The sequence below is a fragment of the Aptenodytes forsteri genome, unplaced genomic scaffold (genome assembly GCF_000699145.1).
Source record: "Aptenodytes forsteri isolate BGI_AS27 unplaced genomic scaffold, ASM69914v1 Scaffold33, whole genome shotgun sequence".
In the NCBI taxonomy this organism is placed as follows: Eukaryota; Metazoa; Chordata; class Aves; order Sphenisciformes; family Spheniscidae; genus Aptenodytes; species Aptenodytes forsteri.
This window is the reverse complement of record NW_008795037.1, coordinates 7,175,381-7,193,844: the sequence shown is the minus strand read 5'-3', so window position 1 is coordinate 7,193,844 and position 18,464 is coordinate 7,175,381. Positions and strand designations below refer to the sequence as shown.

Here is an 18,464-nt window from a genome sequence, read left to right as displayed (position 1 = left end):
TGAATATTGCAGTATTTTCCACAGTATTTCATTTGTTTACACTTAATAAAACTGTGCCCTTCTTTTTGGAGGTGAAGCTGACGTTTCTTCCCATATGCTTTAGGCCTGCAAGCAGTCCCTGGGCTCCTGTGAGTATTGCAGGCGGTGCTATATAGATCAGCGCTGCTGTGTAATACTAAAACCCTCTGTTTCCCAAAATGCAGTTCCTGTCAAGAAAACCCTGTTTTCTGTTGCCAGGGACCATCACACTTTGAACTCTAAACAGATTTTTTTGCTGAAATAGCGATCGGGTGGTGTGTGAGAACTGATTCGTGTGTGAGAACTGATTCATGTGCTCATGATCATTCATATTCCAGAACCCACATCAAACCTGTTTAAAATATCTTTCCGACGGCTCAGCATTACAGCAAGATGGTGATTCATTGTTATCAGGGGCTGGCTGGAGGTTTCCAAAGGGAAACCGAGGGTGTTGGTGCTCACTTCACACTGACTTTCTACGTGTTGTTAGAGCCTGTTTGTCACTTAGCAGCTCTGCTATGCTGAACTTCTGTTAGGTTTTGTGTTTGATGGCTCCAAATGTATATGAGAGTAAACCTGCATGTGTGTGAAGCTATGCAGCTGTTACTTTGAAAGAAGTGTTATGTCCCAGCTGTAGCTATTTGCTTGCTCCAGAGTACTCGGACAAGGACCAAGATGTCTGATATGGCAGAATTTCACGTGGGCTGGTTGTGCTCTTTGAGTTCAGAGTAATTTTTAGTGTCACGATGCAAAAAAGGCTATTCTGTGCTAGCTCTGCAGATACAATTATTCCATGTCAACTTTTGCCCCATAAACACCTTTCATTTTACCTCCTTTATCTTGATTACACCAACACAAAGGCACTCTCCTCTCTGGCTGATCCTGTCAGACACAACCTGACACAGCATGTGTAGCCAAATAAATACATCACTGTGTGTGTTTGGGGAGTTAACAGAATACAAATTAGTTCTGGTTGGTTCTTTTTGCATAAGGTATGGCCCAGGACGTTTCAGAGATAAGGTAAGGTTGAAGCAAAATAAGGGGAAATTAAAAATGGAGCTTACTGAAGATGTAACTCTTGAGCATTAAAATAGGATCGGGAGTTAATGAAGTAGGGGGCTTTGTTCAAGGCCAGGGTATAACCAGTTCACCAAGTGAAAACTGCACCTACGAAGGGATTTGTTTTTGCAGGGGGTTGTATGTGTTACTTGGAGGGTTCAGGTTGAGCTTAAATACCATATTCTCTACCTATGTGAATTTTAGCTGTAACTAATAAAGTCACTGTTTAAATGTTTTATCTGCTAAACCTTATATCCAAGGCTTTTGTTTTGGTTGTGGGGATGTGTATTTTTCCAGCAAGCAAAATCATTCCTTTTTGTGATCTGGGAACAGTGGCTGCTTGAAACAGCAGGAAAGGTAAGGTGGAGTTTGCAGAATAGGTCACTTACTGTGGTTTAAGATACTGGTACAACAGTAACTTTTGTTCTGGACTAGACTGTAATGCTTTAATGTAACCTTTTCTCTTTCATACCCTAATTAATTCCCCTTTAAACATTACTAGTTTGGTCATTTTAAAGTACTGCATATTGGAATTTTGGAAGCTGGTTTTAAGTGCCTTAATATTTCACACCTACGCTACATATTCCACTTAATGCATAAGTTTCATTCCGGTATTAATATCCATCAGAGAGACATTTAATTTAAATACCAATCGCAAAAAAAGCCCCTGCATGATTATGCGATGTGCAGGCTAATCAACTAAGTAATCAAAACAGCCTGAATCACTGTCTTCCCTTTTCACCTCCGCTGGTCTCTCTTAGAAAAACCGAAGCCCTGAAATCCCGAGTTTGCCCTTTTCCTCGCTGGGTGGCTCTGTTGCGTCCACAAGTATGGAGGCTACTAAGATTATTTCCCCCTTTTCTTCTGCTTCTATGGCCGTAGGGAGCATTTGTCTTAATATCACGCCTTTCTTCCTACCCAGCTCAGTCAGCCCCCCTGGGGACAAGGCGGTCACCGCGGACCTGTGTTATTTTACATTTTTTCCCTGGTCTCGGCACTGGGCTTGTCAATGGACAGGCTGGGAAAGGGAGGGAGAGAGGAAAGATCCGCGAGCTGGGTTTGGGTGAATTGGAGAGAGAGCACTGGGCTGGTCAGGACTGGCGGGGGAGCTGTTTGCTGCTCTTGGAGGGACTCGGATGCACGCATCCTTCGGGGTTTAGTTTCCTCCCTCATTTCTCAGTATGGTTTTCTTACTGACCGTAAGCCTAGAAAATCATGAAAAGTTGCATTTAAAGGTTTTACTGGTTTTGACGAATGTCAGTAGAGTTAGTAGCATCACTGGGGAAATGTGGTGAGCTAGTTTTCAGGGCTGCTGAGACCTGCAACTCCAGCTGAAAGGTACAACTCGGGGGCTCAGCAGTTCTTCCTGTTGGTCGTTCAGCACTCCCCGGGGAATGTTCTCAGTGCTAATATTTAGTGAGGATTATCTGAGCTGTTTGATTATTTCGTACTGTTTGATTTTGCAGTTGGGGTTTGCTTCCGAGAACCTACTGTAGAAAGATGAATAATTAAACTGCAGACAGGAAGCACAATATTTTAATGCTCAATTGCTTCAGAACCATCTTTGGCTTTCTTTTTTATGATGTCTAAGTCAGCAGGGGCCTGACCGAATGATGGGTCTTGGCATTCGCTACCAGTTTTACGTGCTCAGAGATGCATTCGGAGGTGCTAAATGTGAGGTTCAAGCCAGCTCTGCTCGTTACAGTGACCAAATCTGGCTACTCATGTGCAGTAGGAACAAAATTTGACTGTGCGTGGATCCCTGGGATTCAATAAAACCTACTGTACTAGATTAGTTTCAGATGTTTCTGTCTGTCGAGGAAGTCTGCTCTCCTTGCTACTGGTGGAACCCACTTAGGATGTTTTTATGTTTTCTTTTCTCATCATGGGTTAGTCATGAAAAAAACTGCCAAGCAAGGCTTTGTAACAAAACCCCGACTGGTGCATTGAATTGGCCAGTTAATAGAAGCTGCTCAGAATGTCATTCTGAAATGGATGGGTTCGGTTTTCTGAGATGCATCAGAAAGGTCGGGTGAGGGTCCTTCCTGCCAGTTCTCATACACACCTAGGGTTTTAGGATTTTCTGAAAGGACCCCCATCTTTTAGGAAACAATCTCCAGCTTGGGTGAATTCAAAGACGTTTTGCCTGCTGTAGCGGTAAGTAAAATTGAATAAACTGCAGGGGGTGCAGCACTGCCCTCCAGCATTTCCCCAGTGCGTTATGCTCACATACGGGGTCTGTGAACTTCCAGCTCGACTGCAGAAGCAAATGGAAACTCTTAAAACCAGGTCAAACGGGCCATACAGCAGAGGCTGGAGGACAAAAGCAGATGTATCTTTCGTTAATAGATACTAGATTTGATATTCATTGGATAAAAGAAATGAGCTATTCCATAGACTAAGACAACGGAGTAAACAGTTTGCTCTAGTTCTGTTTCTGCCAGCTGTCAGGGTATGTGCTGGCACAGGTAGATGATGAACAACGAGTTTGATCTGGGACACAATGTACTCATTAATGCTGTATTGTGGGTAGATTGCAGGTCTGAAGACGTTATAGCGAGAGGAGCCAATCTCTGTGCATCTCCAAGCTTAAAAGGAAGATCTTAATAAGGACTTCTGAACCTGACTAGTTGCCTTGTAGGAAATCATAAGGTAAGCCGTGTTTATTTTTCTGTCATTACCATTAAATTAAGTCCAGCATAAGGAAAGATTTACCAAGTTATCTGAAACAATGAGTGTTTTTCATGTTGCTGTCTTCATGAAAAATACCTGTGGTGTTAGTCTTACAACGTGAGTGCAGGTGTACTTGACAGACTCACTCTGACAACTAGAGGCGCGTCTGCATGCTGTCTTTTAATTATGGTATAAATAATTTCCCAAACTGTAAACTAATCACAGGTAATACATTTCTGTACAAGCTCATAAATACATAAGTATCACACATGTTAGCAGACAGGGGCGTGACTGGCTTTCTCCCACCAGCAAGGCTCTGGCTTATTTCCACACCCTGCAGAGCTCCTTGTAAAGCTCACGTGAGCATTTTGTATTTCAGGATTGCAGCCCGAAAATATCCCAAATCAACATAGGGTCTGTTGATTTCTATATAGCTGACCTTTCCTTGGAAATATATTATTGTAAGGCTTAAACTCTTATGATGAAGATAACGTGCAAGACTGTTGTTAATAGTCTACCAATAGATATTACCAGCTTGCTTTCCTCCATGTTGTGCATAGTTAATACGAGTACTGAGCCTGGACTACTGCTGGGTGGGGGGAAGGTTGTACCCAGGTATGAAATGCAGCTGCGCTGCGGGGCTCTGTTCAAGGGAAAGCAACTTCTCGGACATTTATGACCGATTGTAGTTTCCTTTGAAGCTGCGTGTATGTGCCCTCCTGAAGAGGGATGACATCGGGGCTTCTCTGATGGATAGGAGTTTTGTTGAGGGGGAAAAAATTGCAAAAGAATTAACAAACACAGTATCAGAGGAGAATTCAGGCCCCATGAATTTCATAGCTTTTTAACCCTGATTTAGAGGAATTTACTTCCTCTCTGATGCCCAAGAAAAGGATGTTCTTCTAAGGTAATCTGCTGCTGGAAAAAACAAAATGCTTCAAAATATTGACTATTCTTTCAAAAACCAAGCAATCCGGCGTTCTTGTCCGATGCTTAAAATACTTGTGAAGTTACAGACTGACTGAAACTTGGAAAGCCCAACAGAAAGATTGCTGTGTGGTTTTGCTTTCTTGCAATAAATTTAGAAAGGCTTTTATTCTGAAGCCCTTTTGTCTGAAGACTACTTTCTCCGTTCACATGACACCTGCAGCAATATGAAAAGTCTTGGCTGCTCTTTGCAGTTGACTGTATGCCAGGCAAGAGCACCGACGAGGTCTATAGAAACCAGCCCAGCCCATTGACAAGTTTTCCTTTGGTTTGAAGAAGCTCCCAGATGTGACACAAGCAGCAGCTCTGTGTGGTTTTACCCTCACAAGCGAAGGCCAAAGGATGTCTCCAGATGCAAACCTTCTGAAGATCTGGATTAGATGGTGAGAGAGATCGGATACTGTTGGATGACTTTGAGTTTTCACTGAGTGCCAGTTGGCATAGCGTAGAGAGCCTGAGCTCATGGAAGTGCCAAAAACTGGTCCCCTGAGTTTTGAGTGTGTCAAAGGAGCAGATACTTGAACTGAGGAGTTGCTACGAATAATGAAAAATCAAGACTCAGAGGGATCAACTCAAAGTTCTACTTGTCCTTTCTTGAAAGGCCCTTTGGAAGTCTGCCCCTTCGCAGTTATCTATTTACCTGTCCGTTGCTCAACCAGCCACCCCAGCCTCAGCATCCAGTTTGTCTTCTTGTAGTCCACCCTATCTGCAACGTATAGGACCCCATTTCAATAGCTGCTAGTTGTTCTTTTCTTCTCTTCTTATGAGGCCTACAGAAAGCCAACCAGGCAGTAGCGATTTGATTTGAGCATACGCTAAGGTGACTTGATTTCCTTTACTCTAGTTATTGTGTAGTTTGGTCATTTCTCAATGAGTCCGAGTCAAGGTAACAAGTTGACAACGATCCCTGTGCTCCTTGGCGTCATCTCTTACCCTCTATCTTCTTTCATTTCTCACATTTCCAACAAGGCTGAAAAATCTCCAAGGACTGCATTTTGCAATGTGTTTTTACACATTCGCCCACTAAGCACTACTATAATTCTAATAAATAATAATAAATTAAAGATACTGTTATGATTATTTGGATTCTTTAATGGAGAAGGACCTACCCGATATGTGCGTGCAAATGTGGAATCTTGGCAAATTCCTGCAACAGTTTGTCATCTTCTCTTAACATTGTAAATAAGATGTGCTAAAATACTTCTAAAGTCAGTTAATTTGGTTGCAACAGTCCCAGGTTCCCTTTCTCAGCTGGTTTGCCACGTGTTTCTGCTGCAGTCTGCCTGTATTATCTGAGGGGTGATGCCTGTGTTGTTATTTGAGCTTTCTTTTTCCATTGGAAAGGCTTCTTCACTTGCTTCTTCTGAGTGCAGGAAAGACGTGGGCTGTGGAGCAGGTTCCACATTAGCCAGATCTCAGCAACTTTCAGACTGTGAACTACCATGAGATCTTTGTAAAAACAGGGGTCAAATGTCTGTAGGTGTGGGGCAGCAGAAGGCTTGACAATGCCAAAGGTCTTGAATCCTTCATGCAAAATGGGTTTGAGATTGATTCTCTGTAAGCACATGCCCAAAAAGACATCGTCGATGGGGAAGAGTTCCACCTCTCTGCAAGCCCTAGAGAGCTTCCTCATGGTGCGGCTGGACAGCAAAAACCCTCCTCCGCCTGCGTAGGCTGGGTAGATGCTTAGCCCATACATGGTCTCTGGGATATAGTATTTGCTCTTTCGGACACGGATAGGGCGGGCATTGTAGATGATGTCCCCAACAAAGAGGTCCTCAGTGGGGTCATGTCTCTCAAGGAAGTCAACAATGTTCTCGACATTGACAAAAACATCAGCATCACCTTTAAAAATAAATTTCACGTTGTGGCAGAACTCGGCAGCCCAGTTCAGGAAGTGGATCTCCTTCAGGGTCAGATTGAAGAAAGTGTCCGTGAAGTCCCAGAGTAAAATGTCCCGGTATGTCTGACTCTCCTGGTGGATCAGGGTCTCCCATGTTGCCAGCACAGTCCTATTCTTTGGTGTTCCCAGGAGGAACACTCGCTGGATCTGCTCCCCGTTCACCAAACCCTCCCTGCCCCAAGTTTTCCGGACAATCTCACGTCTGTCGAAGTCTTCAACTACCGATTTGATAGCAATGAGCAGAAAGGGACCTCCAGGTGTTTTCCTGCATTTCTTGGGCTGGTTAATGAGGAGATTGAAGTTCCTGTTATCCTTGTTTAGGAGATAGTGCTTGAAGTTGAAGGCAGAATCAGTCAACGGGGGAGGACGTGTCGTTTGGACCCTGTTGTTGGCCACTTCTGTTCGTCTAATGATAGGAGTTACTTGGGGCCTGGGTACCGTTGCCTCTGCTGGCGTCGGTCTCCAAGGTGCTCTGGGGTCAGAGAGTATTTTCGGTGTTACTGAAGGCTTCTTCTGTGTCGGCTCCTTGTTTCCTACTGGGACTAAATGTTCCAGTTGGGAGTAGAGTAAAGAGCAAAGCGCTACCAGCAGGAAGAGGGTACAGATCGCATCCCCTTTGAGACGAACTCTCATTGTCTCCGCGGTGTTTCTGGGACTGTTAAAAGCTGTGTTTGAGCTGCCTGGCACCAATGTCCAATTTATCTGTAAATAAACGTACGGTGTGTCAGCAACGAGGATTCGGCAGCTTTGAAGCACGCAGGCAGGACTAAGTGAAACACCATTTAAAAAACTAGCAGCAAAGCGCATTTTACTCATACAAACACTGAGACACGTTAAGGAACTTGCCAAAAGGCACACGGGTCGCAAACCTAACACTGATCCTAGTGCTCTGGCTCTGTGACTTGGTTAGTTAAGTCTCCAAGCCGTCATCCTGAAAACCTGTGACTTGGTTAGTTAAGTCTCCAAGCCATCATCCTGAGCACTCCCTAAGCACAGCGTGAAATGAGCCCTTCCTCCCCCATCCCTCTCTGCCAAACGCGTTTTGCCATTCAGAGCTTTCACTGCTTTGGGAAGAACAAGGTGGAAAATCATGAACAATGCCATTCTTCCATAAATCATTAGATTATTTTTTTTTCTTCCCTTTCCCCCTTCCTCCCTCCTCCCCCCTCCCCCCCCAACTTGGTAACTGGTTCTTGCTGCTTTTACACCTTTTGAGTCGAAACGGGGAGGCAACGGAGCTGGCTGTTGAAGGGCAGACTTTTCAGCGGCAGCGTGTCACTGGCGTTTCCCTGCACGCAGAGCCAGCTCTCGTAAACCAACTATGATTTGTGCCTTCAAAATGAATACGTTAGGCATGCTCTTGAATGCACATAGGGCCTTTTTGCTGCCAGTAATCTTCATAAAATATTAAACCATTATAAATAACTTCCATTAATAAGGTTGGAAGGGGCACGGGTGTTTTGCCTCTGCCAAATCGCCCTAACCGGTAAGCAAGAGGTGGGCAAATAAATCCCAATACGCAGAAGCAAGGCAGAGCCTGGTGTTAGGAATGTTTTATTCACGTGTGAGAGATGAAGCTGCCTTTTGAAATACAAGATTTGATTCCTCACTCACGCTTTTCCCGGAGATCATCTGTCTCATTCGATCAGTTCTTCAACTGCAAACAAACAAACAAAAAAAAAGAGTAGTAAGAAGGCAGAAAGCAGCATGTTCAGGGAAAGAGCTGGTCAAGCGTCTGTAGCTGCAGCAAGGGCAGGTCCTCTCATCGCCACCGTACGTGCAGCCACGCCGTCCCCGCCAGCGGCTAACAACCGAGCTGAACAGAGGGGACCTGACAGTCGCTCCGGGCTCCCGAAGAAGGCAGGAGACAATTGTAATCCTTACAGACGTTAGCAGGGAGCATGTTCCTAAAATAGCTCTACCCCAAAATTTTCCCACACGTGCACATAAGTGTTCTTATATAACCCACTGATAATCTTTTACACTCGTATGCGACTAGTGCTGCATTAGTAGAAGCTACCTTTGAAGGTATTACAGTTGTCTGTCTTGAATTAGCCGAGATCATCTTACCCAAAAAACTTCTTGATCGAAAGCTGCCTGGCTGAACGTCAGTCTGCCTTCACTTAAGGAACGCTCCTTTCGGAGGACAGAGAAGGGAGGAGGAGCCAGGGCTTCCAGCTTCCTACGCAATTTATTCCTGCAGTTCACTGTTTTCAGCGTTGTTAGCCTACGGAGCACACAGATGGATGCCCTGCCTCCAGTCGAGGCCGGTAGCCACTTTACTGACTCAAACACCTAATGGGCAGCTACGTGCTTGGTAAGAATATTGTCATTCGACGCGATTATGATTTAAAACAGGACCCTCTCTAGTTCGGTGGCATCCGTTTTCAGCAAATCCTTTTTCACTGTCATGGATTGTATCACCCACTAATTGTTCATTAACCATCAAATTTGTATCAGCCGTAACATTATCTTTTTGAAGCTCAAAATTAGACTGACGAGTCTGTAGTTGTGAAGTATTAAAGTAGCGGCACAACATTACCTCCGGACCCTGTGGGATCTAGGCAATATTTCAAGACCAATGGAAAAGCAAAATTAATAAACCAGATGAATCTTTTTTTTTTTTTCGGTCAGCCCCTTTAAAATTCTTAGATGCACATTACTTGGACCTCAATGTTAAAATATTTTGCTTTTTCATTACTGGTTAACTGCATCTCCAAGTTACTGTTGAAATGGAGAGTATTTCATCACCGTGTGGTATCCGCTATCTTTTTTTTCCCAAGTGCAGCTCCAAAATACTTACTGACCTCGGCTGCTTTCTCTCCAGTATTACTGAAAACTTTATTTTAGCAAATGGCTTATCCGTGCCTTGGTAAGGCTCTTTGCGTTCCCAGTGGATTCAAAATCACTTCCTCCCTGTCCTGATGGCCATGCTTTTTTCCTCAGGCTGCCTTTCTCAACGTTTTCTGGCCTCTAATAGAGATTGCTGGGGTTTTCTCCGTTTGTTGGCTTTTTTCACTGTACCTTTCACTTCTCTCCTAGGCTGGGCAGGTGTTTTAACCGGCATAGCTTTGATATTGATAGCAGGATTGTAGAATTTTCTCTGATCTCTCATAAATTGTTGTTAAAATGCTTATAATAATCAGAAGCTGTTTTCTGTTTATGCTTTTTCTGCCACATGACTTGGCTCATAACTGTTTTCAGCCTCATGAAACAGTCTCTTCTAACGCATATAGGATGTTAGTTTGCCTTTTACGTCTGTCGTGTGCAAATTACCCTTGGCAAGTCCTGATTATGGTTCTCTCCAGCAAGCCGCTGTGTTTCAGTTTTGTGCTCAATCATCCTTTATCTGTCAAGACATGGTTCCCAGCAGGCTTTCCTTCATGTTGCTTTCAATAATTTGGAAGGCAAGCGCTGGGGGTATATGAAAGGATGGTCCCACTACACCCAGGACAATGCTGCTGAACTGGATCCGCTAAGCAGACGGAGTCTGTCCCTCTTCCGCCCATCGCGAGCAAGAATTTTTGCTCGGTGCTGTTGAGATACCTAAAATAGGGACCCTGTCTCAAAAAGCTCATAAGAACTAAAGTTGAGGCATTTTTGCTCCTTCTGTCGCGATGGGTTAAGCTTTATTGAAGTGCTACGCAGCTCTGGGCGCGTGGTCTCCAGAGCAAGCAGGAGATGTGGCGTCCCTGGTGGGGGACAGATCCTGATAGCTTTGGGATGTTTGTGTATCTCCACTCAAGCTCTTCATAAAGTCTCATCTCTTTCCCAGCTGTAATAGCAATTTTTTTTTTTCCTTTTCTATGCAAAAGTTTGATCTTATTTCAGCTGCCAAGCTCCAGATGGTAATTAAGAAGCTGGATGAAAGTCCTGGCTCTTTCCTGTATTTAATTTTATCGGCGAGGGTTTGGAATAAAGCATGTGTGTCATGAAACTCGTAATTTCCATGACTTACAGATTTATCCTGCCAGCATCTCGGAATCTGGCAATAAGCGCCCTTGGAAAAGCCAAGAAAAACCCTGAATTGTTACAAGCCTGGGCTGATAGCCCAGATTTTCTTCGGTGTTCTCATTTATTGAAAGAAAGGAATCCGAAATAGCGATTTCCATGCTGAAACAAAACAGTTCAGTGCTGAATATAGACATCTCATTTTCAAAAGAAGTTGCCAGGCCTTGAAGTGATTCCTCGATCGAATGATATGGATTTTCCAGTCTTTGTTAGATATTTCCTTCCTTCCAAGGAAATACCCTCGATTGTTACGCAGGTGTGAGCTCTATCCATGGATGTCAGTGTGGGAAAAGCTGTCCTGTTCTTGAATTCAGAGGGATTGATGATTCTGGCAGACACTCCGGTATGTCCTAAAGCCAAAAAGATTATTCATCCACCTTGATGTGGAGGCTGGCGGGGGGGGGGGGGGGGAATTATGGGGCTATCAAAGTGAGCAGAAAATATTTGATGCCAAACAAAAGAGATGTGAGCACAGCAGAGCAGTTCTTGGCACAGCATCTTGCTGCATGTCTGCATCCAAGGTGGACACGCCTCTGCTTCGTACGCCGCCATGGGGGATCTTCATCCAACTTGTGAAACGGAGCCGGGGTTATAAAACTGCTGCATCACTCGGTGCCTCGGGGAATGCGGGCTTAGCTGCCAGGGCTGCCTCCCATGTCCCCCAAGCTTGGAAAAGTGGCCACGTGTCCCTCTTTGCGTTGGCTGCCCGGGGATGGCTACAGTTGAGATCTTGAGTCCAGCTCGAGCGGGGCTGAATGGGACGGTGCAGTTTGCCCCAGCAGTGGGACAAGGGGGGTCCTGGGGAAGGCTGGGAGTGACACGTGCTGGGCTGCAAGCACCAGCAATGTTAGAGGGCTGAGCTGGGCTGTAGGAAGAGGCTGAGAGGTCCCGTATCCATGAGGTGGAAACACAGGGAGCCCGTACGTAGGGAATGTGCTGGAAGGACCAAGGGGGCCACAGCCTGGGCGGCCTGAGAGGCAACGAAATGCTCGAAAGCTGGAAGCGGCCGGAGCTGGGCAGGGCACCCTGGTGAACATCCAGGCGGGGAATCTGACCTGCGCTGTTGCACGCTCGGGCAGAGGGCCCAGTCCTCCGCCTGGTTTTCATTTATTTGAGAGGAGGATTCTGAAATATGGCCAAGGAGTGCTGCAATAAAAGCAGTTAAATGATGATTTTTTTTTTTTTTTTGAAGTTGCTAGTCCTTCATTCCCAGCTGAATGACGTGAAGCCTTGAGCTCATCCTGGAAACTTCCTTCTTTTGCAGCAGCCGTCACGTCTCCATCACTTGGCACTTCAGCTCACACGGGCCCAGGTGGGGAAAAGTCTCTGGATCCTGTCTCCGAGTTCAGTCAAGAAGCCTTGGTTATTCTGGCACGTTGCTTTGTGCCTTGAAGAGTGGTTATTCGACCCGCCCAGCCTTGGGAAAAGCAGCTGCGGTAGCGAGGCAAGCTGAAAGTGTGGTACACCGAGCAAGAGGGTACAAAACACAGCAACGAGCTCTGCTGCACACTCGTCCCAGCCTGGCTCACGGGAGCATCCGTCCCCACCAAGCACGGCTGTGGGTTGTCCCTGGATCAACTTGCACGCGAAGTGTTTCCGGCTCCCCTCCTCGCTCTTGAAGCTGGAGCTGCCACTGGTAGGTTTGTGTTGTGCAACGGAGGGGCCGCATGCGTTGTGTGGCCACGCAATACGCGGGGCAGCGGTTGCTGATGGAGATGACTTATCTGTTTCTCTGTACAATGAGCTAAAGAAAGCGTTGGGGATCCAGCACCGGTGGGTTCAATGAGGTTTTTTGCAATCCTCAGGGGAACTTTGGAAAATTCTGGGTGATGGGGGTGCTTTGAGGCAATGCTTGAGGTTTTGGATATTTGTTTTCATTTCATGTTTGTTGAACGTAGTTCACGAGAACAAAGTCGGGTTGTAACGCCCAGTGGTGGAAGCTGAGACCCAGGCTCTGGCCTGCAGCGGGGAGGTCTGCGCACGTGTCCCCCTCCCGCCTCATTTCCAGCAGTTTTTCCATCCTGATTCACTCACAAGAGCAAATCAAGCTCCCAGGCCCTTCCTCACCTCGTGCTGCTGTTCCTCTGCTGCCTCCACTTGACACTGTTCAAGAACCCACCGGCAACAATAATAATATACCCTATGCCCATCCTGCAGCTGGGACTGTGTAAAACAGACGTGCGCAGATTAGCTTCGTCCCACCAGACCAGGATGCTGACGGCAAGAAGTCTGCACCGCCTGAAGGGCTGGTGACTACACCTTCCTACCAACGCCCGCTTAGTCTCATCCTCCGAGCCCCCAAGGGCCCGGAGAGCGCTTGACTTCTGTGTCTGCACCAGTTTAGTTTAAATGCATTGCTGAACGCGCAGATACGAGTAGCACTCTGTTTCGTGTGGGGATTACTTGTTTTGCCTCTCTTCAAGCTGCATTGGGCTGCCGTCCTTCTCTTACCCTTGAACAGGAACCTGAAGTGAAGCACTAAGGCAAAGGTATTCAAATCTCAGCTGAGCTATCTCGGTACGGGTCTCACGCAGGCAAAACCTCGTCTTCATGTTGCATTGCATCGGTGCCTGGGCTCTTTGGGGTACCCACAGGGAAACGTGTCAGCTTCCAGCACTGGGTTTGTTCTGCCCCACATACAAAAACATGGATGAAACAACTCGGGTTTAACGGTTTGAGCTAGTTTTGGAGTGTTTGAAGGGGAAAAATAGCTCTGTGCGTTGGAGCAGGGGAAGAAGCCCTCCTTCATTTCTGTGTTTGGGTGTCATGTAATGAGTTTTACTCCTGCTTGGCTTCTTTTTTGGTTTTGTTTGTCACTGGGTTTGTTCTGCCCCACATACAAAAACATGGATGAAACAACTCGGGTTTAACGGTTTGAGCTAGTTTTGGAGTGTTTGAAGGGGAAAAATAGCTCTGTGCGTTGGAGCAGGGGAAGAAGCCCTCCTTCATTTCTGTGTTTGGGTGTCATGTAATGAGTTTTACTCCTGCTTGGCTTCTTTTTTGGTTTTGTTTGTTTGGTTTTTGTTTGGGGCTTTCCCCCCCCACCCTCCAGGCAAAGTCGATAACCTCTCAAAGGTGAATGCTTCAAGTGGCTTTGGTGCCAGACAACTCCTCTCTGCATTACAGGGTGTTTGTGAAGAGGTCTCATTTGGAGCTCTAGGATTACAAAGCCACGCTGAACGATTTGATCTTCTTGACTAGAAGACAGGGCAGGCTGAAATACACCCCCCCCCACCCTCCAGGCAAAGTCAATACCTCATCAAAGTTGATGCTTCAAGTGGCTTTGGTGCCAGACAACTCCTCTCTGCATTACAGGGTGTTTGTGAAGAGGTCTCATTTGGAGCTCTAGGATTACAAAGCCACGCTGAACGATTTGATCTTCTTGACTAGAAGACAGGGCAGGCTGAAATACAAGAGATGCCCTTTGGCATGTTGGTTAGCGCAAAGCCCTAGAAAAATGAAGTCACCAAAACAATCGCTAAGCTGCCTTACCGGAAAAAAGAGCCCATCTCATTCAGCCGCTTAGAAGTTTTGAAATCTATAAACAAACTGAGGATAGGCTGTAGGATTTAATTAGCTTGAATGTCTTAAGAGAGCTTTCCCAGGAGTCAGGATCATGAGCCAGAGCCACATGAACACAGTGCAGAGGGGCAGAGGCTCGCAGTGCTCAGCTGCACACCACGGTGCTGCTCGGATGCTGCTGGCCGGTGCCGCCATCGCAGCAGCATTCCGGCCCCGTGCGCAGTGTCACCGGCACGGTGTCACCGCTGCCGTTACTTGCGTTGCAGCACCTGGAGGCAAAAGCTCTGTTGGTCAAAACACTGCGCAAGCAGGTAACAAAAATGCAGGCCCCACTCCAAAGACCGTTTCCAACTTTCCTGTTGGAGCTGCTTTTCAGGCCAGCTCAAACAAATGGTTGAGATCCATGCTGTTACAGGACAGGGTGCCTTTTTATCTCTCTGCTGGCCCCAGTCCTGAAATAAGTGGTTTCATCAGCTTCCCAGCTGGCTGGTCCCATTTTATAACAGTCTCTCCTGTTGGCACTGCCAGCCTCACCTTTGCAATGCCAGTCACACGTTAGACAACTTGCTGCAGTTGCCCTCTTTTAGCTTTCACCCCAGTCAGTGAAGCTTTTACGAAGTATACAAACTTAAACGCAGAGAAACTGCAGAGCTGCTGTGCGAAGGCTGGAGACGGATGCTAAGATGTCTGCTCTCACCTACAGGGGTCCCAGAAAGGAACTTGCACCCTTCCTGGCAGGGAATCGTGTGGTACCGCGGCCGAAGGCAGCGGCAGTTGCGCACGGGAGCCCCCATGACCCTGGGCAGCGCTGGCTGCCTGCACGACCGTCCCCATGACCTCCGGGAAAGGCTGTCTGCCCGCACCGCTCCTCCTGACTCGGTGGTAAGTCACTTGCGTACACGTGGCACAGTTTGAGGACTGCGGCTCTGCTGCATTTAAGCAGTGCAGGATGTTTTCCTGGCCCTTTCAGGGCAGGCTGTGCCATCAGGGCAGTGCCCATGCAGGACTGCGCTGCTGCCAGGCGTGCCACGGCGAGCCCCAGCAAACGGGGAAAACTCCAGCTCCTCCTAAGCACAGCACCATGTCTCTAACGAGAACGTTCAGCTGCCTGCAAGGTAGGAGAAGGTAATGCGCAATTATCTTCCGCAGGCTCAGCAGCCTCGAGAGGTACTTTCCTAAATCCAGACGCAGTCTTGCGTGTAGGTGGTCTGATTTTCAGAATTACGGAGAGCTCAGCAGCTCAACTCGCACCCCGAGTGCTTTGGGGAGACAGGCCCCTCCTGGAGCAGCCAAGCGCAGGGCGAGGAACTTGCCCTCTCTCTTGCAAACATTCATTTCCCCTGGCCCCAAGAGGAGAATAAAGCCTTGCAGGCTTGCGAAGGGGTAAGAAAGAGCCCCGCTGAAACAACCGCCCTCCTTTCCCAGCCCTCCCCAGGCTGCAGCGCTCGCTGCCTTTTCAGCTCCCAGACTCTCTTCTGATAAATCATTTGCTTGATGTGCCCCAAAACCCAGCAATTACAGTGCATTAGCATGGATGTATTGTTACCCCCAGACATGACCGGGAGAGAGAGTACGTGCTGACTTGCCCCACTAATTTCAAGATGATACCCAACGCATAAGTTTATCAGAATCTGCCCAAAAACTATTTAAAAATGTGATCAGTAACTGCCCGTTTCACTGGGACTGAATTTTTTTCTTTCTCTCTTTGCGACGCTAAAGAGCTTGAAAATTCCCATGTTTTGCTCAAAGCATACGATAGTGTCACACAGGGGGAAGATTCATGTCCTTTTACTGACGAGGAATGGTATGTAAATGTAATGTGCTGCCACTGGAACATGTTCGCGGTTGGGAGGAAACCCTGTCTGGGAGCACTGGAGGCATTGTCTAAAGCAGTCCCAAACTTTCTTCTGTAAAAACAACCTAAAACACTTTGGAAAGTAAAGTGTAAAGCAGACACAGCAGGGCTGGAGACTGCGTGTTCAGAGCCTGTAGCCAGCCCTGCTGCATGTTAACCATCACAGTTCAGGTTGCTGCACGTAACAACACTGCAAGAGCAACAAGGCAAAAAGAAAAGCCGCAGGCTGGAGGAAAAGGAAAGCAGTAAGGACAGTCTCCAGTTCACACTGCTTGCTGCATAACTCTCCCCAACCCACCCTGATCAAACATACATAATAGATACTTACATCCCATTTGATAGCGCTGATCCTGTGTCCCCTCGGTAATGTCTCAGCAGCAGGCTGCCAAGTAGCCACATGTGGATATAGTTAGCGTTAGACATTCCTCAGCCTTTAAGTGAAACCGAGGAAATCCTCGCTGAGCAAAGCAGCGCTCGGTCTCCTGCACTCTGGGCCGTTTTCATGCTGAAAGCCAGCAAAGTTTCCCCGCGCCCGTGTGCCTACCGGGGAGGGGTGCGTGTGCCAGTGGGGTCTGAGACGAGACGCCGGCCTTCCTCCTTGCACACACTTGCTTACTGTAGCATGGTGGAAGGAGCAACTGCACCAGGGGAAGGAGCTGGGTCCGCTTCCAAGTGCCTGACACGTGATCGGCAGGCTGGGGAGTGCAGATGGCCTCCAGCGCCGCAGAGCCCCACGTCCCGCAGCTCCCCGGGTCTTTCTGCGCGTGGTCATCTGCACCCCGCGGGACAGGGCAGGGACGGGGGTGTCGAGGGATTGAATGCGGAGCCAGGCTGGGGTCTTCCATCAATTCTGCTGTTCTACCAGTTAAAAATTACAACCACAAAAAAGGCTTTTTTTTTTTTTAACTGTAACTTTTTTCAATAGGAAATGTATTAATTTTTCTGCTTTTTTTTCCTTCCCCACAATTTGGCTTTTTTTGTGATTACCTCTGTAAAGGCTCAAAATTAGAAATTGAGGTTGGGTTTAGCTCAGAAGGGAAATCCGCTTGGGGGTTGGTTTCTTTTTTTCTAGTAGGGCAACGATGGGAGGAGGCGGGGGAGCTGAGCGGTGTGGAGGCTGAAGACAGATGCGAGGGTCCCTCCCAAAACACTGAACAAAAAAACCCCACCCATTTTTTTTTTTTTCCATTTAACTTGAATTACTTCAAAACAAAACACTTTTATTTGGAGCCAAATCTAAATTGCCATCGCTACCAATCTGTCAGCTGACTGCAGCCATAGCGTTTCCTATCTCTGTGGCTCCGTTTGTCTCTGCAATGGAATCTTTTTCCCCAATAAAAAAACCCAACCCCACAAAAAAGGCTTTTTTTTTTTTTTTACTGTAACTTTTTTCAATAGGAAATGTATTAATTTTTCTGCTTTTTTTTCCTTCCCCACAATTTGGCTTTTTTTGTGATTACCTCTGTAAAGGCTCAAAATTAGAAATTGAGGTTGGGTTTAGCTCAGAAGGGAAATCCGCTTGGGGGTTGGTTTCTTTTTTTCTAGTAGGGCAACGATGGGAGGAGGCGGGGGAGCTGAGCGGTGTGGAGGCTGAAGACAGATGCGAGGGTCCCTCCCAAAACACTGAACAAAAAAACCCCACCCATTTTTTTTTTTTTCCATTTAACTTGAATTACTTCAAAACAAAACACTTTTATTTGGAGCCAAATCTAAATTGCCATCGCTACCAATCTGTCAGCTGACTGCAGCCATAGCGTTTCCTATCTCTGTGGCTCCGTTTGTCTCTGCAATGGAAACGACCCTTATTCCTCTAACAGAGGCCAAGGGTCTGGAGAATGCCCAGACCACGGCTCCTTTAGTATGCAAAGTTTTTCATTTACAGTGAACTTGTCATAAAACCAGGTTTTGATCTACTCGTTTTCACAAACACGCAACTGTTTTTTAAACATAACATAAAAATGCTTTTTTATAAGTGTCTGTGCTTTTTTTGATGTATTTTTAATTTCAGCTCAAACGTTTTGCTTTATTGAACACCATGTCATCATGAAAAGCTGTCATGTGGATGGGTTCGTGATGAGCAGCCCTCAGGCCCTGTGTTCGGGTGCTTCAGGCTGGGAAAGCCGTTTCCTTGTGACCTGCAGCGGTCTGAAACGCAGCGGTTCCTCGCTGAATAGCGCAGCTGATAAAAAAACCTCGGCCATAAATGTTACTCAGCTTCACGCTTTCCCTGTGCCAACCCAAGGTACCTTTATGCTTCTCTGCAGCAGCAGCCCCAGGCTGTTTTTCATCCCTCCTCCGTAAGGAGGCAGATGACGGTCACGGAGGTGAACAGCAGACCAGTGTGTCCACCTTTGCTCGGAGGGGCTGGCTGCGGAGTGAGGGGGACTGCTCCCTGAAACCATCGGGGACTCACAGCAGGTTTTCCACCGCGTTCTT

The 18,464-nt window shown here is 46.9% G+C and overlaps 1 protein-coding gene across 1 annotated transcript; it reads right to left on the bottom strand.

Annotated features, from left to right (window-relative positions):
* Nucleotides 1–3,913: 3,913 nt before the first annotated feature.
* Nucleotides 3,914–16,688, bottom strand: B3GNT9 (UDP-GlcNAc:betaGal beta-1,3-N-acetylglucosaminyltransferase 9). Its single transcript, XM_009276755.2, has 3 exons — nt 16,357–16,688; nt 8,255–8,297; nt 3,914–7,342 (listed from the first exon to the last, which is right to left on the bottom strand). Exons 2-3 carry the CDS (start codon nt 8,279–8,281, stop codon nt 6,026–6,028), a joined length of 1,344 nt encoding a protein of 447 aa, XP_009275030.1. The 5' UTR covers nt 8,282–8,297; nt 16,357–16,688; the 3' UTR covers nt 3,914–6,025.
* Between the last annotated feature and the right edge of the window lie 1,776 nt (nt 16,689–18,464).